Below are 27898 nucleotides of genomic sequence, written 5' to 3'. Positions count from 1 at the left end.
TAAGACAAAATCTTGCTCCGTCACCCAGGCTGGAATACAGTGGCACAATCTCAGATCACTGTAACCTCTGCCTCTTGGGTTCAAGTGATTCTCATGCCTGAGCCTCCCAAGAGCTGGGATTACAGGTGCACACCACCATGCCCAGATAATTTTTATATTTTTAGTAGATACAGGGTTTCACCATGTTGGCCAGGCTGGTCTCGAACTCTTGACTTCAGGTGATCCACCAGCCTAGGCCTCCCAAAGTGCCGGGATTGCAGACGTGAGCCACCATGCCCAGCCCAGTAATATCTATCCCGACTTCTAATATCATAGGACAGATATGACAGCTCCTGACCTTCATATAAATGGAATCTTACAGTATGCACTCTTTTGTGTCTGGCTTCTTTCACTCAACAAAATTTCTGCAAGATTTATTATGTTGTTACGTACATTAGTTCATCCTGCTATTATAACATTCTGTTGTATAAATATACTGCATTTTATCTATTTCTAAAGTGATTATATCTGGGAACTGTGGCTTGTGCCTATAGTACCAGCTACTCAGAAGGCCGAAGCAGGAGGATCACTTAAGTTCAGGGGTTTGAGACCAGCCTGGGCAATATAGTGAGACCTTATCTCTAAATAAAATAATAATAATACGATAACATTATTGTTGGTCTAATACTTAATAAAGGAATTATTAAGAATAAGTTTGAATATGTCTGGAGTCATCTGGATAGACCAAGCAGAAGAACTGGTGTAGAAATGTAATTATTTCTTTCTCTCTAAACCAAGTGGCCCTTTATCAAAAGACAGCGCATTATCTAAACACAGAAAAAGGAGAGAAACACAAAGGGGTAGAAAACTGTTCTGTTCTTTTCACCCGGAATTCACACACTCAAGAAGACTAAACTGATGTTTTCCAATGTGCATATTCATAGTCATTTTTTGCAGCATGTATCTAATGGCAAAAGACTGGAGATAATCAAAATGTCCATGAATAGACTGACTGCTATCATAAAAAGAGTAAGAAATATATATGAAAGACAGAATTATATGCAAGGCAGACTAAGGGGGGAAAAGCAAGGTACAGAACAAAATAACTGCTGGAAGGTTATTTAACAATTATGTTAAAAAGGAGGGGGAAGAATAATATTATCACATATTTGTTTGCATATGTATAAAGTATATGTGAGAGGATACTGAGAAAATAACACTGGTTGCCTCCAGGGTGGGACGTAGGCAGCCTAAAGAGAGGAATGAAATGGTGGGTACTTCCACTGTAAGTATTAAAAATGCTTATACTAGAAAAGAAGGTTCTCAAGTCAATAATCTACCCCTCCAACTTAAGACACTAGAAAAAGAACAGAAAATTAAACTCAAAACAAGAAAAAAGAGAAAAAAAATACTTTAAGAGCAGAAATTAATGAAACCAAGAACAGAGAAAAAAATAAATCAATAAAACCAAAAGCTGGTTCTTTGAATGGATCAACAATATATAAATCTCTCGCCAGACTAAGAAAAAAAAAAAGATACAAATTACCAACATTAAGAAAGAGGGGAAATCACCACAGGTTCTACAAACAGTACAGAAATAATAAAGATTATTAAAACACCTTTATGTCCATGAATTCAACAGCTTGGATGAACTACACAAATACAGACTACTCCCTGAAAACACAAACTACCAAAGCTCACTCAAGAAGAAACAGATACACTGAATAAACTCATATCCATTACAAATTGAATCTATAGTTTAAAGTCTTTCAAAAAAGAAAGCTCCTCATTCTGAGGGCTGTACTGGAGATCTCTAAACATTTAAAGAAGAAAAAAACTACACGTCCACTCACTCTTCCAGGTCATAAAAAAAGGGAAGAAACACGTCCCAACTCTATTTATAAGGTCAGTATTATTCTTTTTTAATAATTTCAACTTTTATTTTATTCATGTATTTATTTACTTGTAGAGACAGGGTCCCACTATGTTGCTCAGGCTGGTCTTGAACTCCTGGACTCAAGTGATCCTCCTGCCTTGGCCTCCCAAACTGCTTGGATTACAGGCATGAGCCACTGTACCCAGCTCAATATTTATTTTAGATTCAGGGGATACATGTGCAAGTTTGCTACATGGGTATATTGGGTGATGCTGAAGTTTGGGGTATAAATGATCCTATCACCCAGGTAGTGAGAACAGTACTCAACAGTTAGTTCAACGCTTGCCCCCTCCCTCTGTCCCTGCTCTAGCAGTCCCTCAGGTCTACTGTTCCCATCTTTATGTCCACAAGTACACTATGTTTAGCTCCCACTTATAAATGAGAAAGTGTCAGTAGCTGGTTTTCTGTTCCTGCATTAATTTGTTTAGGATAAGGGTAAGACCAGAATTATTCTAATACCAAAAACACACAAAGACATTACAATAAAAGAAAACTAGTCAGTATCCCTCATAAACATAGTTACAAAAACCTTCAATAAAATGAGTAAATCAAATGTAGCAAAATAAAAAGGGAAAAAATCACAACCTAAGGAGCTTTATCCCAAGAATATAAGGCTATCTTGACATATGAAAACCAATCAATATAATTCACTATTCAACAGACCAAAAAGAGAGAAAGGCTATATGACCATCTGAATAGATGCAGATGACAAAATTCAACATCAATCCCTGATGGTCTCAGAAAACTGGGGAGAAAAGAGAATTTCTTCCATGTGACAATGGGGTTTTTTTTTTTTTTTAAAGATGGGGTTTCATCATGTTGGTCAGGCTGGTCTTGAACTCCCGACCTCAGGTGATCTGCCCGCCTTGGTCTCCAAAGTTCTTGGATCACAGGCATGAGCCACCACGCCCGGCCGACAATGGGCATCTTTAAAAATAATCACAGTGACCATCACACTCAGTGAAGAAAGGCTGAGTGCTTTTCCCCTAAGATCAAGAATAAATCAAGAGGGCTGCTCCCACGACTCCTTGTCAACATCACACTCCAGAACCCAGCTGGTGAAATAAGAAAAAATAAACAAAAAACATACAGATTAGAAGTAAAGAAATAAAACTGTCCATTCCAGGCAATATGATCATTTGTAGAAAAATCCTTATAAACCTACAAAGAAAAGCTACAGAACTACTAAAAAACACTACAAAACACCACCAGAATGCAAGGTCAACATAAAAAATTCCATTTTATTTCTCTAAACTAGCAGAAGACTATTGGAAATAATAGCAACAAAAATATAAATACTTAAATAAAAGTCATTTTTTAAAACATGTTCAAGATCTGTACGATGAAAATTACAAAAAACGAATGAAAGAAATCAAAGATTTAGAGAGATATACTATGTTCACAAAATGGAAGAGTTAGTAATTTAAGTATCAGTTTTCTCTAAACTGATCAGAATCCTGTTGTGATTCAATGCAATCCTCTGAGGAGATGGAGGAGGAGAAAAAACGAAACAAAACTGTTTTTCTTTTTTTTTTTGAGACGGAGTCTCACTCTGTCACCCAGGCTGGAGTGCAATGGCGAGATCTCGACTCACTGCAACCTCTGCCTCCCAGGTTCAAGCGATTCTCCTGCCTCAGCCTCCCGAGCAGCTGGGACTACAGGTGCGCACCACCATGCCCAGCTAATTTTTGTATTTTCAGTAGAGACAGGGTTTCAACACTGTTTTTCTTTCTTTCTTACACAGCACTTCACTTCTGACACCAGATCCACGGGGAATTATTTCCCCACACACCAAGCAAGCAGTTCTCCAGCGGATACCAGCTGGATGTCTATAATCTAATTCCAGCCCGACACTAGTTACCTGGAGGTAGCATCAGATCCTACAAGTTGAGGGCTCAGTCCCCACCCTGTATATCAGTAGCAAGTAGTAGGCTGTAACCTATACTTCTGACCAATCAACTATAAAATCAGGAATTCCCATGACCCTTTCTTGGGCTGATTAGTTTGCTAGACTGGCTCACAGAACTCAGGAAAACACCTATATTTAACTACTTACTTATGGATGATACTATAAAAAACACAGATGAACAGTCAGATGGAGGAGATGCATAGGATGTGTTTTGTGGGAAGGGGCACAGAGCTTCTATGCCTTCCCCAGGTGTGCTACTCTATGTTCCAGGAACTTCCACCTGTTCAGCTATCTGGAAGCTCTCCAAACCTAGTCCTTTTGAGTTTTTAATACAGACTTCATTATGCAGGGGTGACTGATTATCTTTGGCCATTGGTGATCTGCCTTCAGTCCTTCTCCCTTCTTGGAGATTAAGGGGTGGGGCTGAATGCCCCAACTCTCTAATCAATCGCATGGTTAGTTCCCCTGGCAATCAGTCTACATCCTGAGGTTATCCAGGAGCCCACCAAGAATGGCCTCCTTAGTACAAAAGATGCTCCTATCGCTCAGGAAATTACAAAGGTCTTAGGAGTTCCGTGCAAAGAACTGGGGTCAAAGTCCAAATAGGAAAACAAAAGATTCTACCACCTATCAAGGGGTTATCAGGAGCTCTGTCTTTCCTGCCACCCCTATCACTCAGGAAATTACAAGGGTCTCAGGGGCTCTGTGCCAGGGACTGAGGGCAAAGACCAACATGTATATTTCTTATTATTTTGCAATTCCCAATTGAATTCACAATAGGGCATTGCTGTAGAAATCAACAAGATCATTTCTCGTATATTTTTAGAGTTCTAAACCCATACAAATCCTCAATAAGGCAAGAGAATAAAGATACTATTCAGATGCCTAAACCCCATCCTGTTCATGTCACGTTGAAAAAGTTCTTTGTGTTATTTCCGTATGCATCCAGAGCTGAGAAGCACCAACACAGAGCTTTGAATGCAATAGTAAGACTTTAGCTTTTATTTTCTTGGCCATGGTAACTCAAAGGACATAATAAAAGATTACAGAAAATTAATCATACTGCATTTGTGTAAATCATTCTGGCTCCAAATCTCATTTTCTTCCTTCAAAGAGACAAACTACCTATTCCTTGCTGCAGGGACAAAACTGATTCTATCTATGCAGACAGAGAGGAAAGTGTAGCAGAGTCCAGCATACTAGCAAGAGAGCCATGTCACTCCCAACTCTTCAGTGAGAAGAGACTTAACTCATTAGTACTCATCCACAAACACAATACAATGGGTCTTAATGGGTACTATGACATCTTAACTTCTAAATATTATAATAGCGCTTGTACAACACTTTCTCAAAGTGTTTTAGAAACACTAATATTTTACAACACTTTGCATCCTTATTCAAAATATTCTTTAACTCAACCCTGTTGTAAATATGAGTCCTAGATTCAGAAATTCTCATATTTGAATATAGAATAACGGATATAATTCTTAATTAACCTGCATCAGCACTAAAACACTTGTATTCTTTTCCATTCATTAGGATTAATATTAGTCTCAATGTCTGGTCTCTGATGAAGGAATCTGTTAATTTACAAAATAATCTAGATCAGGCTATTTATAGTTTACAAAAAAAAAAAAAGGTTCATTAATCCCTCAAATAGGCATTGCCAGTAACATCCGCTCCTTTAATACCTCATCTCTGTGATCTACTGTTTAACCATTTTTCTTAGTAACAGCCACGTAGAAATCTCCACACATAATCTCCCACCTAACAAACCACAAATCTTCTCTTCCCTCTGCCTGTATGCACTTTCAGGTGCACAAATGTATGTATGCTTAACATCATATGCTTTATTAAGGGTCAGGGGATATGCACAGAAGTGTCCATGTGTAACTCAATAGGATAAACAGACTAAGCAGAGTGGAAGGAGTTTTAAGTTCAGGTAAAAGTAGAGGAAGCTGAGATAGAAGATCATAGTAAATGTGACAGGATGAATTTATAGACAGGAGAGATTTCGGGAAAATACTTAGTGACTCTTTTATGTTTAAGAATACATTTATAAGTAAGTATGCATCCTGAGAATGGGGCAGCAGGCTCAGGTCTTAATGATTAGCCAGTCTTCCCCACTTATCACTTATCATCGTTTATCACTTTAGGTGCACAGTTTGTGCTATCAAAAGGTTTATATACTCTTCAAAAGGAAATATTAATATAAACAAAAATATACACAAAAGTAATAATTGTATATTTAAATACAGTTACAGAAACTTATTAAAGAAGCCAGGCATGGTGGCTCACACCTGCAATCCCAGCACTTTGGGAGGCTAAGGTGGGTGGATCACTTGAGGCCAGGAGTTTGAGACCAGCCTGGCCAACATGGCAAAACCCCATCTCTACTATTAATAGAAATACAAAAATCAGCCAGGCGTGGTGGTGCACGCCTGCAGTTCCAGCTACATGGGAGGCTGAGGCAGGAGAATCGCTTGAACTCAAGAGGTGGAGGTTGCAGCGTGATCTCAGCTCACTGGGCATGCTCTCCGGCATGGGCAACAGAGCAAGACCCTGTCTAAAAAAAAAAAAAAATTTAAAAAGAAACTTATTAAAGAAGAAATAGTTATCCAGCCGAGTGCAGTGGCTCACGCCTGTAATCTCAGTACTTTGGGAGACCAAGGCAGGTGGATCACAAGGTCAGGAATTTGAGTCCAGCCTGACCAACATGGTGAAACCCCGACTCTACTAAAAACACAAAAATTAGCTGGACGTGGTGGCATGCGCCTGTAATCCCAGCTACTCAGGAGGCTGAGGCAGGGGAATCACTTGAGCCTGGGAGGTGGAGGTTGTGGTGAGTCGAGATCGAGTCTCTGCACTCCAGCCTCTGCACTCCAGCCTGACTCTATCTCAAAAAAAAAAAATAGTTACCCAGTAAAATCAATGAAGGGGTAGTCTCAACATCCTTACTTCCACAAATCATGTTACTTATATTTTTCCTTGAAAAAGAAAAAATCTTAGCTTGCTCCTTTCTCTCAACTGATTGCTTTGCAGGCCAAGCATCAGCAGTTACTCCTCTGCGCTGAATGCTTTTCTTGGCATTGAAACCTCTCAGTCTTTAAGCCTAACTTCCTACAACTGCCTGCAAACAAGGCCAAGAGGAAGCATTGCCTTTGCTTTTCTCATGTTGCTTTCGAGCCCCAGCATTCTTCCTCTACAACTAGAGGCAAGCAGAGAGAAAACTGCAGCTACTCAGCACCCTGATACCGGATGATTTTGTTCTTAAACTAACTGATTCCTTCTTCTTGGAAGAACTCATTCTTGATCCTTCCCACCAGACATCTGAAATTTTTCTATATGTACTGGTCAAATGACACTTAAAACTGAATAATTAGCTACCCCTGGCCACGGCACATACAACCTCACAAAAGTCCGTGTTTTCACTACTTCCAATGCAAACTCCAAGTTTATACCAGAATTAACTCCTTCAAACAAGATTTGGAAAAGATATTTAACCTGGTTTCATCACAAATAATGTAACTCACTTCAAATCTGGCCTATGATAGCTACAGAGATGATTGGTTTAGGTCAACATATGAAATATAACACAATTAACAGTGAATACTAACGTCTATATCAAGACACTAAGATGAAAAGATAAGCAGGCAATATTTGTTGAGAGGATAGGACAGAAGAAACTTGTTATTTTAACCCCACTCAAATAGAAGCCCTCCAGGTAATGTCCTCCTTCAATAAAGGACATGATGATTCTCTTTGTCAGCCTTCTCTGCATGATTCATTTTCATAGCCCTATCATTTTACAGTCTGACAATAAATGATGCACATGACTTCTAAAAAGAGTTCTTATTATCCAACACTGAGAAAACACCATTATTAGCTCTGTGCCAAGCTAAGCAGACAGTGAGTCACCCTGAATAAATGCTGTTATGTTTTAACATGCAGGTACCTTCAGAAGCCTCTGCAGTCCCCACCTGTTCCCTGTGGATGGGAAATCATTCAATTCAGTTCAATAAGGCCTCAAATTCTGCCTTTCAATATTTAAAACTAACCTAATCTGGACAATGTTTCTAGCTTTACACTGTCTAGTAGGAGTTTGCTATTCAAATTAATACTTTTGAAAACAAGACTACGGGGAGTATTTTGTACTTAAGAAAACAAGCTGTTTCTACCTCTTTAGCAAATGATTGTGGATGCTGCCAACCATAAATTTCTCACATGAAAACAGACTTCAACTTCAGAAGCACTATTACCAGTCTGATTATCATATGTAGCTAAAAGTAATAAGAGCATCTCTCTTTGATTTTCAAAAACTCACATTTTGCCAATTAATCTTAATTTACAAAACTTCACAGTGAATGGATCTTACAATAATCAACTGCAAATCAAGAATCCATTTGGCAAATGTCAAACAGCTTAATCAAGTAAAATCAACTTAGAATATTATTTAATTTTATCACAATCAGAATGCCTGCTGCTTTTCATTTCAATGTTATAAACATTTATAAATAATCTAGCATTATACTAATTGAGGAATGAAAGAAATATAAAGCAGAATCTCTGCTCTCAAGGATTTCCGTTTCTTTTTGAACACTTAGGAAGCAGTTTACAACATTATGTAATTAAAGGCCAAAATAATAATATAAACAAGGACTGTAAGTCATCAAAGGGATGAAAATGGGATTGGTGATAATGAGGCAGGTTACACAGTAGATAAAAACTTGAGTTGAATCCTGAGAAACACAAAATATTTGGACAGAAGAAAAGGAGACTGGGTAATCCCAGATAGATGTGGGAGTTGAAGGGGAACAGAACACATGGCATCTGTCTGGGGAAAATGAACAAGTCATGTTGTAAAAGAAGTGTCTCCAGGAGCGTAATTAGAGCTTGGTGTGGGCCGGGAGCTAAGCACTGTCATCATTAAAACAAACTGAAGGGTGTGAGCTTAATTCAAACCTAGCATGATTCTTGGAAGGTTTCTGAAGTGGGAAGTTACATGATGAAATAGTGTCTTAATCAGATTAATTTCAAAGTGAGGTACTGAATGGACAGGAGAAGTCTCTCTGGACTTGTTACTACTTCTCTTTTGTTTTCAGAAAAAAACAAAGGCAAGGAAAAAAGAACACACTCAGAAAAAGTATTTCTCCTGCCCTTTCTTTAAAAAAAAATAAAAAGAAAAGATGCACAAAAGAATAAACAAAAAAAAAATACTTCTGAAATATTAGCTAATGGTAAAACCCTTTGTATGTCTGCATATTTTGAATCCAGATTTTTTTTTGGGAAATTAGCACAAACTCATGACTTCTCTTGGGATAAAAGCTACAAGATAAAGAGTAAGTGATGGATGGCCAGGTGTGGTGGCTCATGCTTGTAATCCCAAGACTCTGAAAGGTCGAGGCAGGAGAATCCCTTGAAACCAAGAGTTCAAGACCACCCTGGGCAACAAAGCAAGACCCCATCTCTACACAAAATAAAAAATAAACTAATTAGCCTGTTCACACTGAGAAACAGCTCTGAAATTTTAAAAATAAAAAGAAAATAGCCAGGCATGATGGTACGCACCCAGTAGTTCTAGCCACTCCAGAGGCTGAGGCAGAAGGATCATTTGAGCCCAGGAGTTTGAAGCTGTAGTGAGCTATGATCACGCCACTGCACTCCAGCCTGGGTGACAGAGAGAGACCTTGTCTCTTAAAAAAAATAAATAGAGCCATTGCAGTACATTGAGCTCCATAGAGACAGCGCCGGGGCAAGTGAGAGCCGGACGGGCACTGGGCGACTCTGTGCCTCGCTGAGGAAAAATAACTAAACATGGGCAAAGGAGATCCTAAGAAGCCGAGAGGCAAAATGTCATCATATGCATTTTTTGTGCAAACTTGTCGGGAGGAGCATAAGAAGAAGCACCCAGATGCTTCAGTCAACTTCTCAGAGTTTTCTAAGAAGTGCTCAGAGAGGTGGAAGACCATGTCTGCTAAAGAGAAAGGAAAATTTGAAGATATGGCAAAGGCGGATAAGGCCCGTTATGAGAGGGAAATGAAAACCTATATTCCTCCTAAAGGGGAGACAAAAAAGAAGTTCAAGGATCCCAATGCACCCAAGAGGACTCCTTCGGTCTTTTTCCTGTTCTGCTCTGAGTATCGCCCAAAAATTAAAGGAGAACATCCTGGCCTGTCCATTGGTGATGTTGCGAAGAAACTGGGAGAGATGTGGAATAACACTGCTGCAGATGACAAGCAGCCTTATGAAAAGAAGGCCGCGAAGCTGAAGGAAAAATATGAAAAGGATATTGCTGCATATCGAGCTAAAGGAAAGCCTGATGCAGCCAAAAAGGGAGTTGTCAAGGCTGAAAAAAGCAAGAAAAAGAAGGAAGAGGAGGAAGATGAGGAAGATGAAGAGGATGAGGAGGAAGAGGAAGATGAAGAAGATGAAGATGAAGAAGAAGATGATGATGATGAATAAGTTGGTTCTAGCGCAGTTTTGTTTTCTTGTCTATAAAGCATTTAACCCCCCTGTACACAACTCACTCCTTTTAAAGAAAAAAATTGAAATGTAAGGCTGTGTAAGATTTGTTTTTAAACTGTACAGTGTCTTTTTTTGTATAGTTAACACACTACCGAATGTGTCTTTAGATAGCCCTGTCCTGGTGGTATTTTCAATAGCCACTAACCTTGCCTGGTACAGTATGGGGGTTGTAAATTGGCATGGAAATTTAAAGCAGGTTCTTGTTGGTGCACTGCACAAATTAGTTATATATGGGGATGGTAGTTTTTTCATCTTCAGTTGTCTCTGATGCAGCTTATACGAAATAATTGTTGTTCTGTTAACTGAATACCACTCTGTAATTGCAAAAAAAAAAAAAGTTGCAGCTGTTTTGTTGACATTCTGAATGCTTCTAAGTAAATACAATTTTTTTTATTAAAAAAATAATAAATAAATAAATAAAGTTAAATGTGCTACAGCAGTGGAAAATTTTCCCACTCAGCACTAGGACTCTGATCTTACTTGGCTGGCTTTTTTCTTATCATCCTGAATCCTTCTAAAAACAAGCAGGGATGTAAATAAATACTGTACACCAACACATGAAATGTCTGTGCCTCCCAGGAAATTACAGTTTTGTTTAAAAGTCACTAATGAAGAAGACTGTAACCTAATATTATCTTTTTTCAGCAACATCCATTCCATAATGTGCTAGGCTGGGCAGATTCAGAATTTATGGAATACGTTTGCTTTTATTTAAAATGGACTGTTTGTTTCTGCTTTGTTTTGTATTTTGTTTTAAACATTCACTATTAAGAGGGAACAATACAACTTTTTTAATGTATTCAAATTAAACTGCTAAAACAACATTTTTTAATTTGTTAGCCACATTTGCAAACCACACAGAAATTTTTTCATATAAATCCATCATATACTATATAAGTATCTTTATACCAAAGGAATCTGTCAATTGTTCAAATTAGCAAGAATATTTTCTACCAAGTGTTATTTTAGATGGTAAACAATAACCTGGGCCTTTAAATGACATGTTCAAAACTGTATTTTGTATTTTTTAGATTTATATATATTTTACAGATTTTATCCAAACCTAAAATTAGGTTTATCCTTTTAGCTATATAGCTTTTATCATTAGCTCTACACTTTTTTTTACCAGTTTGTTCCATTTTTAAGATGAAATTTCATTGTATCTATGAACCAACACTTTGGTAAAGGCCACAGACTCATTTGTAAAACAGAAATGGATGAAAAACATGAGGAAAAAATAAGATTCAAAAATCAGAAATAAAGTTATACGAGCAATTTGGCCAGGTGCGGTGGCTCATGGCTGTATACAATCCCAGAACTTTGGGAGGCCAAAGCAGGTGGATCACTTGAGGCCAGGAGTTTGAGACCAGCCTGGCCAACATGGTGAAACCCCATCTCTACAGAAAATACAAAAATTAGCCAGGCATGGTGGCATGCACCTGTAATTCCAGCTACTTGGAAGGCTGAGGCATGAGAATCACTTGAATCCAGGAGGGATGTAGTGAGCCAAGATTGCACCAATGCACTCCAGCCTGGACAATAGAAAAAAAATATGTGTGTGTGTGTTTCTATCTTTGTACCCTGACTAGCATACCTTTATAATGGCCAGGAATGTCATGTTCAAATTTACAACTGTAAGGCAGCCCATACTCCCACATGGGAAGAATCTGATCCCGCTTCCTTCCCACCTCTAGCACAGCCCATACTTCAAAGGACTATGCACACATGTGGACACTCTAGCCCACATGTCCAAGTTTGGCCCACATTCTCAGCAAATGGCCACTCCTTCACTAGTCCTTTGACTAGTGAATACAGCTACCTAAAAAAAAAAAAAAAAAAGCAGGACAACATACACTAGGTTCAGAAGCATCAGTACTAGAACAAATGGACCAAGAATTTAAAAATAAGAATAAACATGTTTAAAAAGACGATCTAAAACAAGATCCACAAATCCCAAAAAAGAATAAATCAGATATATATTACATATGGAAGATACAATAGCTACAGCTAAAGAAATAACAGATGAAGGCCAGGCATGGTGGCTCACGCCTGTAATCCCAGCACTTTGGGAGGCCGAGGCGGGTGGATCACCTGAGGTCGGGAGTTGGAGACCAGCCTGACCAACATGGAGAAACCCCATCTCTACTAAAAATACAAAATAAGCCAGTAGTGGTGGTGGGTGCCTGTAATCCCAGCTACTCAGGAGGCTGAGGCAAGAGAACTGCTTGAACTCTGGAGGCAGAGGTTGCAGTGAGCCGAGATCGCACCATTGCACTCCAGCCTGGGCAACAAGAGTGAAACTCCGTCTCAAAAACAAACAAAAAAAGAAATAACAGATGGAATAAACAGCAGAATGGCTCCAGAGGAAGAACAAATTAATGAGCAGAAAGACAGATAAAGAAACTCTTCTAAAAGAAAACAAAGTCAAATAAATTAAGCCATATGTGAGGAACATTAATAGATAAAGAGGAAAGAAGCAGAAACGCTAAGAGTCAGAAAAAGAGAAAACAAGAACAGAGGAAATGTTTGAAGAAATCATGAGTTTCTGGTAATAGCACACTAGGTGTTTCTGATCAACTCTTCCTCTGAGCAAAAAAAAAAAAAAAAAAAAAAGACAGGGAAAATTTTTTAAGATCTCCTTGAATAAACATTATTGAGAACTAACCAAGTGAAGTTACCAAATGCAGGAGAGGCTGGATGCCTAGGGAGGTGAGTGCAATGGATGAAATCCATGCAAGTGATTTGATTCCAGAGGGGGAAGCAAAATTGTTGAAGAATAGAGTAACATGTTGATGGTATGGAGGGCAAGGAGAAAGACATGGAGGCTAGGACCTGCCGAGGCAGAAGGGGTCCCTTGGCAGGACATGTGATTCTGCTTACCCTACTCTCATATTATCTTGGGCTAAGAGCCCAAAGGCTTCACCTAAAGGTAATAGTATCCAGAGGTAAACAGGTCCTCGCAGGCAGTGAATCAGAAACTGAACTGAGGTGATCCTGGATTGTTAAGGTCTCTAGGCACCTGGCAGAAACAAACATATGTCCTCTCTGGAAGAAAACATTATCCTAGGCCTCAAATTATCCCTGCAAATCATTCTGCAACATAATGTCTGGTATATAATAAAAATAATTTTGCTATAGAATGTTTGGCTATAACAAAAAATAAAAAGGCAAATAGGAAATAAAACATCGTGAATGAAAACCAGAAACAACAAATAGTACAAAAAGAACCACAGGAAATCTAGATATTAGATTTAAGTATAAACCAAAAATAAAAGTCAAAGGTCTCCTGCAACCATCTGAGTGGACTCCCTCCTGGGCCAGGGCACTCTAAAATTTCACCTGACAGACTGGTTCAAGCCATGATGGGAAGTGGGGGATGGACATGCCTCATACCCCTCCAGCATTCACATCAACACAGACCTTAAGTCTGAGAAGAAACATCTACAGTCTCTTCTCTCTGAAGCCTGCTACTTGGAGGCTTCATTTATGTGATAAAACCTAGTCCACAATCCTTATCAGAACTCTTTCAACCAACTGCCAATCAGAATATGTTTAAATCTACCGATGACCTGGAAGCTCCCTGTCCCTCTTCAAGTTGTCCCACCCTTCAATATCACACCAATGTAAATCTTAAATGTATTTGATTGATGTATCATGTCTTCCTAAAATGCATACAACCAAGCTGTACTTTGACTGTCCTGGGCACATGTTGTCAGAATCTTCTGGGGCCGTGTTATGGATTTGTCTTTAACCTTGGCAAAATAAACTTCCCAAATTGACTGAGACCTGTCTCAGATATTTTAGGCTCTGATAAGCACAGATTTTAAAATAACTATGTTTACTATATTTAAGGAATAAGAGACCAGAATGAGTTATTTGGTAGAGAACTGGAAACCAAAACAATTTTTAAAAATCTATCATATATAAATGTTTAAACTAAAAAATAAAATCATTAAAATTAAGAACCTGGTGGGTTTGGGGCTGGGCATGGTGGCTCATACCTGTAATCCCAGCACTTTGGGAGACCAAGGCAGGCGGATCACCTGAGCTCAGGAGTTTGAGACCAGCCTGGACAACACAGTGAAACTCCGTCTCTACTAAAATATAAAAAATTAGCTGGGTGTGGCGGTGTGCACCTGTAATCCCAGCTACTTAGGAAGCTGAGGCAGCAGAATCGCTTGAACCCAGGAGGCGGAAGTTGTGGTGAGTCGAGATTGCACCATTGCACTCCAGCCTGGGCAAGATGAGCAAAATGCCAACTCGTAAATAAATAAATCAACAATTTTTTTTTAAAGTAAAAGGACCTGTTGGGTTTGAGAGCAGATTAGTCATTGGCAAAAAGAGGGTAAGTAAATTGGAAGATATATTATAAGATAAATTACTGAGAACAAAGCCCAGAATGAAAAATTGATACCAAATTCACAAAAGATAGAAAAAATATTGAGGAGACAGTAAGAGGCATACTATACATTTATTTAAAGTCTCAGAACAATATTATGTGGTAATGAACTTTTTTTAAATAAGAAAGTCTCAGAAGAGAGGAGAGTATTGGGAATAAACAATGTATGAAGAGAAAATGACTGAGAATTTTAAAAAACAGATAATACCTATCAAACCACATGTACAGAAAGCTCAATGAACAACAAGTAGGATAAATACAAAGTCACACCATGACTTACCATGGTAACATTGTTTAAAACCAGAAACACAAAGAAAATCTTAAAAGTTGCCACAGGACATGAAGAGATTACCAGCAAAGATTACACCTACAATTGACTTCTCAACAGAAATAATGAAAACATATGGATATTGGAACAACATTCTTAAAATGTTGAAAGAAAAACATTGTCAATGAAGAACTGTACACCAAGTAAAAATACTCTTAAAGAATGATGGTGAAATTTTCTAACAAAAACTAAGCTAATGTTGTTAGCCACATTTGTAAGTCACAATCTGCTTGCACAAAGGAAATACCAAAGCATATTATTCTTCAGGCAGAGGGAAAATAACTCTGATGGAAGCTTGAAAATGCAAGAGGGAATGAAAAACAACAAAAACTATCCTCTCCTGTCTTATCCCACTGACCTGCACCTAAGTGAACATCCTGATTTTGTCAAGGATGGAGATACTGCAAGCCAGGGTCAATGTTCAAGTTTCTGAGTTAGTGTGTGCATGAACGTTTATTATTTCTAAGAATGAATGAGTAAATGAAGGAAGAAAGAGTACACACACAAAGATCAGTCAGAAGCCATGGCAGTAGTTCAGGGAAAAAAGGAAGATGGTCTGGGATGGTAGCAGTGCAGATGGAGAGAAGCAGATAGATTTGAGAGATATTCGAGAGGAAGAAAGAACAGACCTTGGCAACCAACTGGGTGTGGGACTGAGGTAGAACGAAGAGTTATAAATGATTCTCAGGTTTCAGGTTTAAGTAACTGAGTGGCTGGTGAGGCCACTCAATGAGAAAGGGAACCACAAGTGTATGATGCCCTTCATGAAATGCATGGTGAACACAGGGGTCTCCTCATATCTAATCCATCCCCCACATATGGCACCATGGGGTTGGGGTAAGAATTAAACCACTCTCTGCTCCAGAGGCACAAATTCTGATTTGTTTGAGCTATAAAGCCTAACACCTACATATACCTGGCAAAGTACATAGTTCTGGAGGAAGATTTGGGTACTTTTGCTTGGTGTTGAAAGAAGCCAACTCTTCCTTAACCTCAACTTCAAAGAGGAGGCCTTTAGTAGCAGCTGCTCACAGGCGTTTTGTGAAGTCAGCCTAAGGATAGAGCTGATATAAGTAGAGGGCAAAGCCACTCAAAGAAATGAAGCCAGAGCTCTAATGCAACCAAGATCAGGGGCTGGCCTGCCTCTGGACCCCTAAGTTTGTCAGCCTGTACCCATATTCTTATTAAAAAAGGCCACATGGGTAGGCTTTCTACTACTTACAGCTAAAGACACTGAACTGATACCAAGGTTGGAAATAGAAAGGGGATTTGTAAGTAACAAAGTATCAGAAACTAGAACTCTTAGTTCATAGAACATCACCATTTAACCTCTGTACTTCCACAATCATAATCTGTGCTTTACAATTTTTTTTTTCATTCTTTACAATACCAACTTACTTCTCTATAAATGTAAGTACAGCAAATCATTTCCCTTTTAATTGGAGTACATTTAAATAGCTCTCTTCTTTTGTTTTAAGATCTACTAAACTATGTTCTGCATTGAAATAATTTAAAATAGGTTCCTAGACATAAAGAGAAAATCAATTTGGCTGGGCACAGTGGCTCATGCCTGTAATCCCAGCACTTTGGGAGGCTGACGGGGTGGATCACCTTAGGTCAGGAGTTCGAGAGCAACCTGACCAAAAAGGAGAAACCCTGTCTCTACTAAAAATACAAAATTAGGCAGGTGCAGTGGCTCACACCTATAATCCCAGCACTTTGGGAGGCCGAGGCGGGTGGATCATGAGGTCAAGAGATCAAGACCATCCTGGTCAACACAGTGAAACCATCTCTACTAAAAATGCAAAAATTAGCTGGGCATGGTGGCACATGCCTGTAGTCCCAGCTACTCGGGAGGCTGAGGCAGGAGAATTGCTTGAACCCAGGAGGCGGAGGTTGCGGTGAGCCGAGATCACGCCATTGCACTCCAGTCTGAGTAACGAGAGTGAAACTCCGTCTCAAAAAAAAATACAAAATTAGCTAAGTATGGTGGTGCATTCCTGTAATCCCAGCTACTCAGGAGAATGAGGCAGGAGAATCACTTGAACCCGGGAGGCGGAGGCTGCGGTGAGCCCAGATCGCGCCATTGCACTCCAGCCTGGGCAACAAGAGCGAAACTCCATCTCAAAAAAAAAAAAAAGAGAGAAAATTATAGTCCAACATTTGATATTACAGAGTAAAAAAAGATTAGCCTTCTGAATGAACTAGGCATAGGAAAAAAAAAAAAGAAAGAGCCTTAAAAGTCAAATAGAAAGCCCCATAATCAAATTCAGAACTTAGCCTTTTTCATGAGCTAGAGAACAGCTGTATTAAGGTGCCTGTAATTTTCCCAAACCATACATCTCAAATGTTGTGATTCTCCATAATATTCCGAAGTTTAATATATGCCACGCTCTAGGACAGTAAGTCACTATGAACCAGTTTCTAGAAGGGCTTGCCCTGAATAATTTCCCTTTTAACTGTGATTCTAAATTGCCAGCCCTTAGCAAGGCAGTATGGAAGAAGAATGATTCAGACAGGTGTTCTTAAAATGAAGTAAGCATGTAAGGGAAGGTACTAGCCTGTCATATGCAGCAATCATAAAGTTGAGGAGGAGGCTGATAGATTGTTCCACACTAATTTGGTGAGTAGAAGGAAGGCGCTTGTTCAACTGATAGTAGATGGAGGAGATGACAGTTTCCAGGCGGGACACACTGATCTCAGTGGCATGGTCCAGTGTATTAAGGCCATTGTCTCGGAAGGCTTCAATCATGTTCCAGATATCAACAAGATGAACTAAAAGACAAAGAAAATAAACTGTCAACAATTCTAAAGTGTGGTACTACATTCACAATAGGACTCTTAAATTTATCAACTAGTTCTTAAGTTTAAGAGAAGAAACTTTCTAGCCAACAATGAGGAGAAAAACATTCTGTGGTCAAATAAAGAACTTCAGTCCCAGACAACATCAAGGAGTCACCACAGCGGTAGGGGAAGGACCACTTCCAGACTCCACATGTAAATAGTCAGTATTTCATGTCTTTGCAAACAGCAACCCATGCAATTCCTAGCAATGGATAACTGGAGAAAAGAAGATCAAGAACTACTTATGAGAATTTCTACCCTTTTTGAAAATTTGCTGTATCATCTTGAATCACTTTATTGTATTACTTTAACCTAGCAACTAAAGAAACAGTTTACGACTCAAACTTTATAATCCTAAGAAGAGAGAGAAATACAACTACATTAAGTAAAATATTAACATGCTTTACAGGCGACTCGTAGCTCTCAACAACTCATAGCTCTGCCAAAAATAAATTTTTCTATTGCCTATTTCCTCTATCATTTAAGAGGCTGACTTTCTTTTAAATCTCATTTTCAGTAATAAAGTAGGCTGGGTATTTGGGTCTACACTCCTCTTGAAAAATGACAAAAATTCCTGGATGGAACATGAAAACAACTTCTAAGTGCACCAAAAAAGTAAACAATACTCAACTAGACAGAAAAGAGACATTTCTTTGAAAGAAAAATAAGAATGACGCCTGACTTCAAGCAGCAAGGAGGCAGAAGACTGCCAGATAATTTTAATGTACTGAAAAGAAATCAAAACCACCAACAAAATTGTATATCTAGTATTAAAAAAAAGCTTTCAGGAAAAAAGGTTCAATAAAGACATTTTCAAGTACACAAAATCTGAAAGTATACTTTCCAACACTGAAAAACTAGGGGTAGAATTGAAATTAGGAAAATACAACTGATCAATCCAAAAGAAGGCAAGAAACACAGAACAAGTAGCACAAATAGCAAAAAAAAAAAAAAAGATGGCTGGCGTGGATCCAAATATATCAGTTAATTGCAATAACTATAAACCTACTAACGTACCACTTAAAAGACAAAGACTGGCAAATTCACGTTTTTTAAATAATCTAACTATATGCTGTTTGCAAGGAATATGCGTAAAACATAAAGACATAAAAAAGGTTTAAATATAAGTCGATGACAATTTCTAACCATGGTAAAGGTGATGTTACTTTATTTGTAACAGAAAAAAAGGGGGGAGCTTGTAAAACCACATGATCAACTCAATAGACATAGAAGTTGCATTTGGAAAAATCAAATATCCTTTCATAATAAAAACACAACAAACTAAAAATAGAAGAAAACTTCTAGCACTTTAGGAGGCCAAGTCCTGATCCCCTGAGGTCAGGAGTTTGAGACCAGCCTGGTCAACGGGGCAAAACCCTGTCTCTACTAAAAATACAAAAAAATTAGCTGGGTGAGGTGACAGGCACCTATTATCCCAGCTACTCGGGAAGCTGAGGCAGGAGAATCACTCAAACCCAGGAGGCAGAGGTTGCAGTGAGCCAAGATGGTGCCACTGCACTCCAGCATGGGCCACAAAGCAAGACTCCATCTCAAAAAAAAAAAAAGGTGGGGGATGAAGTACTGATACATTCTGCAATATGGATAAACCTTGAAAACATATTTTAAGTAAAAGATACCAGACAGGATAACATATTGTAAGATTCTATTTATATGAAATGTCCACATAGGCAAATCCATTTTTCAAAAGTACATTAGCAGTTGCCAGAGATGGGAGATGAAAAGAATGTGGAGTGACTGTTAATGGGTATGTGGCTTATTACTGGGGTAATGAAAATGTTCTAGAATATGATAGCAATGATGGTTGTACAACTCTATGGATACACTAAAAATCAATGAAAAGACTATATACTCTAAAAGGGTGAATTTTATAATACATGAATTTTATTTTATTTTTTAGTGGTGGAACAAAACACATTGTTAAAGATACGCAGGGTCACTGAATAATGACCTAAGTTTTAATTCATAAGAAAGATATAAGAGGCTTGGCGCAGTGGCTCATGTCTGTAATCCCACTTCTAGTTTCAGTTGAAGCCAGGAGTTCATGACCAGGCTGAAGAACACAGTGGAACCCCATCTCCACAAAAAAAATTTTTTAAATAGCTAGGCACAGTGGCATATGCCTGTATCCTTAGCTACTGCGGAGGCTACAGCAGGAGGATCAGCCCACGATTTCAAGGCTTTGGTGAGCTATGATTGTGTTACTGCACTTCAACCTGAATGACAAAGTGAGAAAGTGAGACCCTAAAAAAAAGTAAAAAGAAAAGAAGATGTATGAACTTTACATTTATTTACATCTAATAGAATAGTCTCAAAACATATAAAACAAAAATAAACAGAACCTCAAAGGGACACAAAGGAATTCAGAAGCTTAGTGGGGGATATTAACTCACCTCTCTTAGTAATAGTGCAAATAAACACTCAAAAAGTACAGATGTAGACGATTAAACTTCACAACAAAGCAGGCATAATGAGCACTATATAAAGTACAGCCTCCAATGATGAGAGAATATGCTTTATTTTCAAGTACTAAAAGATATATATAAAAATTAACCACATCCTTGGCTGAGCACAGTGGCTCACACCTGTAATCCCAGCACTTTGGGAAGCCAAGGCAGGTGGATCACTTGAGGTGCAGAGTTCAAGACAAGCCTGACCAACATGGTGAAACCCTATCTCTACTAAAAATACAAAAATTAGCCAGGTGTGGTGGTGCACACCTGTAATCCCAGCCACTTGGGAGGCTGAGACAGGAGAATTGCTTGAACCTGGTAGGCAGAGTACAGTGAGCCAAGATCTCACCACTGCACTCCAGTACGGGCCACAGAATGAGACTCTGTCTCAAAAAAAAAAAAAAAAAAAGACCATATCCTGAGCCATAAAGCAAATCTCAACAAATTTTAAAGGATTAAAATTATATGAACCATGCTCTCTGATTAAAATGAAATTAAGTTAGAAATTATTATCAAAAAGACAACTTTTAAAGGAAACCTTAACTTTAGAAATAAACACACTACCAGGAAACTTTCTTAATTAATCTGATTAAGGTTGTCATAGTTTGAATATTTGTCCACTGCAAAAATGATGTTGAAATGTAACCTAATCCCCAGTGTGACAGTATTGAGAGGTAGGCTTTAAGAGGTGATTGAGTCATGAGGGCTCTACCTTCATGAATGGATTAATCTACTCATGGATGAATGGACTAATTAATTAACAACTTATCATGGGAGTAGGACTGGTGGCTTTATTTTTTATTTTATTTATTTATTTATTTTTGAGACGGAGTTTCGCTCTTATTACCCAGGCTGGAGTGCAATGGCGCGATCTCAACTCACCGCAACCTCTGCCTCCTGGGTTCAGGCAATTCTCCTGCCTCAGCCTCCCGAGTAGCTGGGATTATAGGCACACGCCACCATGCCCAGCTAATTTTTTTGTATTTTTAGTAGAGATGGGGTTTCACCATGTTGACCAGGATGGTCTCGATCTCTTGACCTCGTCATCCACCCGCCTCGGCCTCCCAAAGTGCTGGGATTACAGGCGTGAGCCACCGCGCCCGGTGAACTGGTGGCTTTATAAAAAAAGGAGGAGAGACCTGCGCTAGCACACTCAGTCTCCTCACCATGGGATGCTGTGCATGGCCTCTGGACTCTGCAAAGTCCCCAGCACCAAGATGGTTTTCAACATATATGGCCCCACAATCTTAGACCTTTCATAAACGTACAAAATAAATTTCTTTCTTTATAAATCACCCAGTTCCAGGTACTCTGTTATAAGCAACAGAAAACAGGCTAAGACAAATGTTACCTACAAAGGACTTGCCAAAATCATATTTCTTCATAGTAAAATGAGAGGCTTTGCTCTGATCATGGGAATGAGATAAGGAATGTTCACTATCATCATTTCTATTGTACTTGAGGCCAAACCAAGATAAATATGCAGATAAAGAAATCATCAGTGTATTGGAAATGAGTAAATAAAGCTGTCATTATTCAGAAATAACAAAACCATGTACACAGAAATCAAAGATTCTAGAGATGAATTAATATGAGTTGAGAACAACTGCTAGAAAGGAGATCAAGATATAAAGATCACTGTATTTCTTCTATACATCAGTAACATAACAATGAAATTTTAAAATAATAGTATCATGCCATTGAAGACCTAGTAATAAATCCAATGAAGAGGCCAGGCACGGTGGTTCATGACTGTAATCCCAGCATTTTGAGAGGCCAAGATGGGTGGATCACTTGAGGCCAAGAGTTCGAGATCAGCCTGGCCAACATGGCAAAACCCTGTCTCAACTAAAAATACAAAAATTAGCTGGGCATGATGGTACATGCCTGTAATCCAAGCTACTCGGAAGCCTGAGGCAGGAGAACCTCTTGAACCCAGGAGGTAGAGGTTGCAGTGAGCCAAGATCGTACCGCTGCACTTCAGCCTGAGTGACAGAGTGACTCTGATTCAAAAAATAAAAATTACAAAAATAAAAAATCCAATGAAGGATGTGTAACATCTCTGCAAAGAAATTAAAGACCTACATAGCTCTAGGGATGAACATATACCACATTCATTAGAGGAAATCTCAGTGTTGGAAATATGTCAATTTTCCCCAACTTGATTTACTGATTCAATACGATCCGGATCAAAATCCCTGCAGGACTGTACAGTAAAAGAGGAATTTAACTGTTTGAAAATTATACTTGAAGAAAGAAATGAAAAAAAAATACGAGAGAATTATTTATTTTATTTTGTTGGTTTTAGTAGAAATTGGCAAGCAGATTCTAAAATTTACATGGAAATAAATGTTAAGAAGACTGTTCCAGAGAATCCTAAAAAGAAAAACAGCAAAGTAGGAAGACTTGCCTTGCCTGACATCTAGATTTACTAAACTCTAATAGTAGTTACTGCTACAAGAAACAGTGTGGTATTAGAACAGTGTGGTATTGGTAGAAGGTCAGACAAACAGTCCAGTGGAACACAGAGAGGGTCAAAAAGCAGACCTTCTCATATATGGACACTGCCATGACCATTCTTGTACAGATTCACGAATGATTGTATATGAGAAGACTTTTTTTTTTTTTGAGATGGAGTTTTGCTCTTCTTACCCAGGCTGGAGTGCAATGGCGCAATCTCAGCTCACCGCAACCTCCACCTCCTGGGTTCAGGCAATTCTCCTGCCTCAGCCTCCTGAGTAGCTGGGATTACAGGCACGCACCACCATGCCCAGCTAATTTTTTTTTGTATTTTTAGTAAAGATGGGGTTTCACCATGTGATCCACCCACCTCAGCCTCCCAAAGTGCTGGGATTACAGGCTTGAGCCACCACACCTGGCGCGAGAAGACTCTTTAGCAGTGAAAAAAGTTGTTTATTTTCTTCTGTTTATTGACTATTTATTGACCTTTTCAATAAAAAGTGAAAGAACAATTGAACATACATAAGAAATACCTTGAAAACTGACTACTACTTATCCAGTACATTCTCAAAATTTTTTTCAGATCAACTGTAAAATCCTATGTGAAAGGTAACAAAATAAAACCTTTAGAACAATGCATCTTTTACTTTATATTATTAATGCAACTAGCCTAGTCAGGCTCTCAACACTGCACACATTCAATTCTAAGGTTAATGTTCTTTCCATTGTATGAAACACGTTTTCACTGATACACACAAACACAAGAAAAGTACAGTAATTCTGTCATGAGTTAGTTCGTCTTCACAGAAATAAAGAGAAGAAAGATTACATATAAACCACAGACATACATATACATATATACAGACACACACGCTTTATTTTATAATCCATATGGTAGCAATTATTTATAGAAAAGGTTGATCCATATTATATTAAGCTTAATCAAGTAAATCAATTTCAATTATACCTTTATCAAAAACATTAATATCTTTCTTTTCCTCCAGAAGCTGATAAATTGTATTAATTTGTATAAAACATTTTGTATAAAGTATAATTTTATAAAAGCATTTCCTTAATAAAAGACACAGAAATCAATTCTCCCATTTAAAAAACATTAATACCACACCAACCTCAAAACTAGCTACATTATTGAGTTTGTTAAACATTTTGAGGAACAAAAGAGTAAAATGACAAGTTCTTTCATTACAAAGCTTACATACTAATAAACACTTAAGACAAAAATAGTTCAATTAACATTACAATATGACCAGAACATGTTGAAGTCTTTTATAATATTGAAAACTCTATCCAGCTATCATAGAAATGAGTAGAAATGACTCACGGTTGCATCGTTTTTGTACAAATCGTAATTTGCAGGCTGTTCTGTAAGTTGATAGTCGTATGACATCAAAATTCTGAGCACCTGAAAAAAGGCAAACAGAAATGCTAACTGGATTTACCATTTAGTTTCCAAATGCTAGGAAGTGGCTCCATTCTACTGTGTTGCCATAGTGTATCAGTCAGCTAGGACTTCTGTTTTAAAATGGAGGGTCAATTAAAGAAACCAGAGGGAGAAAAGAATAGGAAACATGTGCATGCCCAATATGTGCCAGGGCTCTGCTAGTCTTGCTCCTGATATCTTGTTTGTTCATCAGAGAAAACTCCAAAGGTAGAAACACTCATGACATGGGTGAGTGAACTACGTGATTAGGAAAGGGGAACAGGGTGGCATCGTGGGAAAGACCCAAGCCTAGAGTCAGAAAAAGTACATGCCTGTCCCAGCCTGACCAACCACAGAACGCAACTGTGGCCATGCCACATGCCTCTGCGCATAGGTGTCCTCATCTGGGAAATGGGGGAACCTACCAGCTGCCTGTAAGGTCCCCTTCCAGGTCTGTGGCAGTCTGTATTTTCCTAAAAAAGTGTCCACAACAGTATTTCCAGAGCAGTATTTTATGTGCTTCTAGTATGTTGTCCCTCTCCATCAAGATCTAGAGATTCCTTCCTTCCATGGGAATCTGACCAGGACACTGTGACTGCCTCACTGCCCAGATGCAGCAGAAGTACAGTGTAGGACTTCTGGAGACAGATGATAGAAGACGGCAAAGCTTGCTCCCCTCTTGCTCTTCCAGGATGCCTGCCCTGGGAACCCAGATTCTATACCATGAGAAAGCCCAGAGTGATGTGGAGAGGCCATAGTGAGAGGCTCATAGGCAGAAGAACTGAGTCCACCAACCAAAACAGCATCGACTGCCAAATGCGCAGGTTAGCAAGCCTTCAAATCATTCAAGCCCTGAGCCTTTGAATCTTCTGCTGAGATCTCAGGCATCATGAAGCAAAGTCAAGACATGCTGTTCTGAGTCTAGACTCAAAAAAATGCATAAACAAAATAAATGACTATTTGAAGAGTAAGCCAGAGTATCTAGACCAAAGCCTAAAATTTTACTTGAGTTTATATATCACATTTTGTTATCATTTTAAAATTTACTGCAAATGAAGTCTACTTGAATTTTAAGGTCGCGTTAGATAGAGTTGGCCCCAATGTGAGATTTATTTCACCTATCCTGCCCTTATAAAATCTGGCAGCAACTTTTGACTCAATAAGGGGAAAGAGCGAGACCCTATCTCTAAAATAGATATATGTATATACATATCATATATGTTATATATTTTTATATTATATAAATTATATGTAAATATATAGTGTATATTTTTATATTATATAAATATATTTGTAATATAATTCATATTCCATACAATTCACCCATTTAAAGCGTGCAACTGAACAGTGTTTACTACACACACAATTGTGCAATCATCACCACAATCAATTTACAACATTTTCATCATCCCCAAAAGAAACCTCTTACCCTTAACAGTCACTTTACCTACCACGCCTAGCTAATTTTTAATTTTTTTTTTTTGTAGAGACAGAGTCTTGCTATGTTGCCCAGGATGGCCTCAAACTCCTGGGCTTAAGCAATCCTCCTACCTCAACCTCCCAAAGGGCTAGGATTACTGGCTTGCAACACTGCACCCAGCCCTGCCCACATTTTAATTGAGTTGTCTTTTTATCACTGAGCTGTAAATGTTGTTCACATACTTTAGATCCCAGTCACTTGTGAGATATATGATTAGCAAATATTTTCTCCCATTCTGTGGGTAGTGGCTTCTTGATTTTAGTGGTCTCTGTTGAAGTATAAAAGTTTATCATTTTGATAATGTCCCATTTATCTATTTGTTGTTGTTGTTGTTGTTGTTGTTGTTGTTGTTTTGAGACAGAGTCTCACTCTTGTGGCCCAGGCTAGAGTGCAGTGGCACAATCTTGGCTCACTGCAACTTCTGCCTCCTGGGTTCAAGCAATTCTCCTACCTCAGCCTCCAGAGTAGCTGGGATTACAGGCCACCACCATTGCACCCGGCTAATTTTTGTACTTTTAGTAGAGATGAGGTTTCACCATGTTGGCAGGCTGGTCTCAAACTCCTGAACTCAGATATCTGCCCGCCTCACCCTCCCAATGTGATGGAATTATAGGCATGAGCCACCACTGCTGGCCTATTTTTTTTTCTTTTGTTATTTGTGCTTTTGGTGTCAGGTCCCAGATGACTTTGCCTAATTCAAGGTCAAGATGTATACCTGTGTTTTCTTCTAAGAGTTATACAGTTTTAAATCTTCTATTTAGGTCTATGATCCATTTTGAGTTAATTTATAACATGGTGTGAGGTAGGGGTCCAAATTCATTCTTCTGCATGTGAATATCCAGTTCACCATTTGTTCAAAAGACTGTTCTTCCCTCAGTGAATGGTTCTGCCACCCTTGTCAAAAAATCAACTGACCAAAGATACATGGGTTTAATTCCAGATTTAATTCCAGGATGTGTCCATCCTTATGCCAGTAGCATACAATCTGGATTACTGTAGCTTTGTGGTAAGTTCTGAAATCAGAAAGTGTGAGTCCTCCAAGTTTGTTCTTAATTTTCAAGATTGTTTTGGCTATTCTGAATCATTTGAATTTCCATATGAATTTTAGGACCGGTCCATTCATTTCTACAAAAAAATCCAGTTGAGATGTTTATGAGGATTGCATTGAGTCTGTAGGTTAATTTAGAGAATACTGCCTTCTTTTTTTTTTTTTTTTTTTTTTTTTTTTTTTAGAGAGAGTGTTTCACCATGTTGGCCAGGATGGTCTTGATCTCTGACCTCATGATCCACCCGCCTCAGCCTCCCAAAGTGCTGGGATCACAGGCATGAGCCACCGTGCCCAGCCAATACTGCCTTCTCATAAATAATAAATCCTCCAACCCATCAACACAGAATGTCTTTCATTTATTTGGGTCTTCCTTAATTTCTTTCAACAATGTTTTATAATAGTCAGCATATAAGTTTTACAGTTCTTTTCTTAAATTTATTCAGTTCTGTTTTATTTATTTAGCTTCTTAATATATCACTATCTCAGCCTAAATTGGAATCATTAAATATTAATTAGTAAAAAACTAAACTGATGATTTAAAGAAAGAATGGGGAGGCCGAGGCGGGTGGATCACGAGGTCAAGAGATCGAGACCGTCCTAGTCAACATGGTGAAACCCCGTCTCTACTAAAAATACAAAAAATTAGCTGGGCATGGTGGCGCGTGCCTGTAATCCCAGCTACTCAGGAGGCTGAGGAAGGAGAATTGCCTGAACCCAGGAGGCGGAGATTGCGGTGAGCCAAGATCGCACCATTGCACTCCAGCCTGGGTAACAAGAGCGAAACTCTGTCTCAAAAAATAAAAAATAAAATAAAAGAAAGAAAGAATGGTGGCAATGATTCAAGGGCATTTAATAAATAACCTGTCATTATATCACCATGAGTAATTTTAACATCTACATATTTATTTTTGTGAAATATTTTTATGGGAAATACTAAGAAAACAAATGTGAACAGCTAGGAAAGGAAAGCTCCTTCCCAACAGATGAACAGAAAGGTTACTAATGACTGATTAAACTGCAAGGCAATTATTAGGCCATGTTTGCTCATGGAAAAGTAACTACAAGAAAAAGTCAGTGC

At 38.5% G+C, this 27898-nt stretch overlaps 2 protein-coding genes across 45 annotated transcripts in view; one reads left to right on the top strand and one right to left on the bottom strand.

Moving 5' to 3' along the window:
* Positions 1 to 27898, bottom strand: part of DTNB (dystrobrevin beta) — a 307598-nt gene that overhangs the window by 228810 nt on the left and 50890 nt on the right. For all 44 annotated transcript variants that reach the window (XM_017964498.5, XM_035273002.3, XM_078349784.1 and 41 more), the window contains exons 3-4: positions 24194 to 24274; positions 17638 to 17851 (exon numbers count right to left, since the gene is read on the bottom strand). In XM_017964498.5, the coding sequence (XP_017819987.1) occupies positions 17638 to 17851; positions 24194 to 24274 (295 nt within the window). The remainder of the gene's footprint in view (positions 1 to 17637; positions 17852 to 24193; positions 24275 to 27898) is intronic.
* On the top strand, positions 9535 to 10770 carry LOC100413013 (high mobility group protein B1). Its single transcript, XM_035273027.3, has one exon. It carries the CDS (start codon positions 9639 to 9641, stop codon positions 10284 to 10286), a length of 648 nt encoding a protein of 215 aa, XP_035128918.1. The 5' UTR covers positions 9535 to 9638; the 3' UTR covers positions 10287 to 10770.

The sequence above is a fragment of the Callithrix jacchus genome, chromosome 14 (assembly GCF_049354715.1).
Source record: "Callithrix jacchus isolate 240 chromosome 14, calJac240_pri, whole genome shotgun sequence".
In the NCBI taxonomy this organism is placed as follows: domain Eukaryota; kingdom Metazoa; phylum Chordata; class Mammalia; order Primates; family Cebidae; genus Callithrix; species Callithrix jacchus.
Note: the sequence above shows the minus strand (reverse complement) of the source record. Positions and strands in the feature narration are given on the sequence as shown.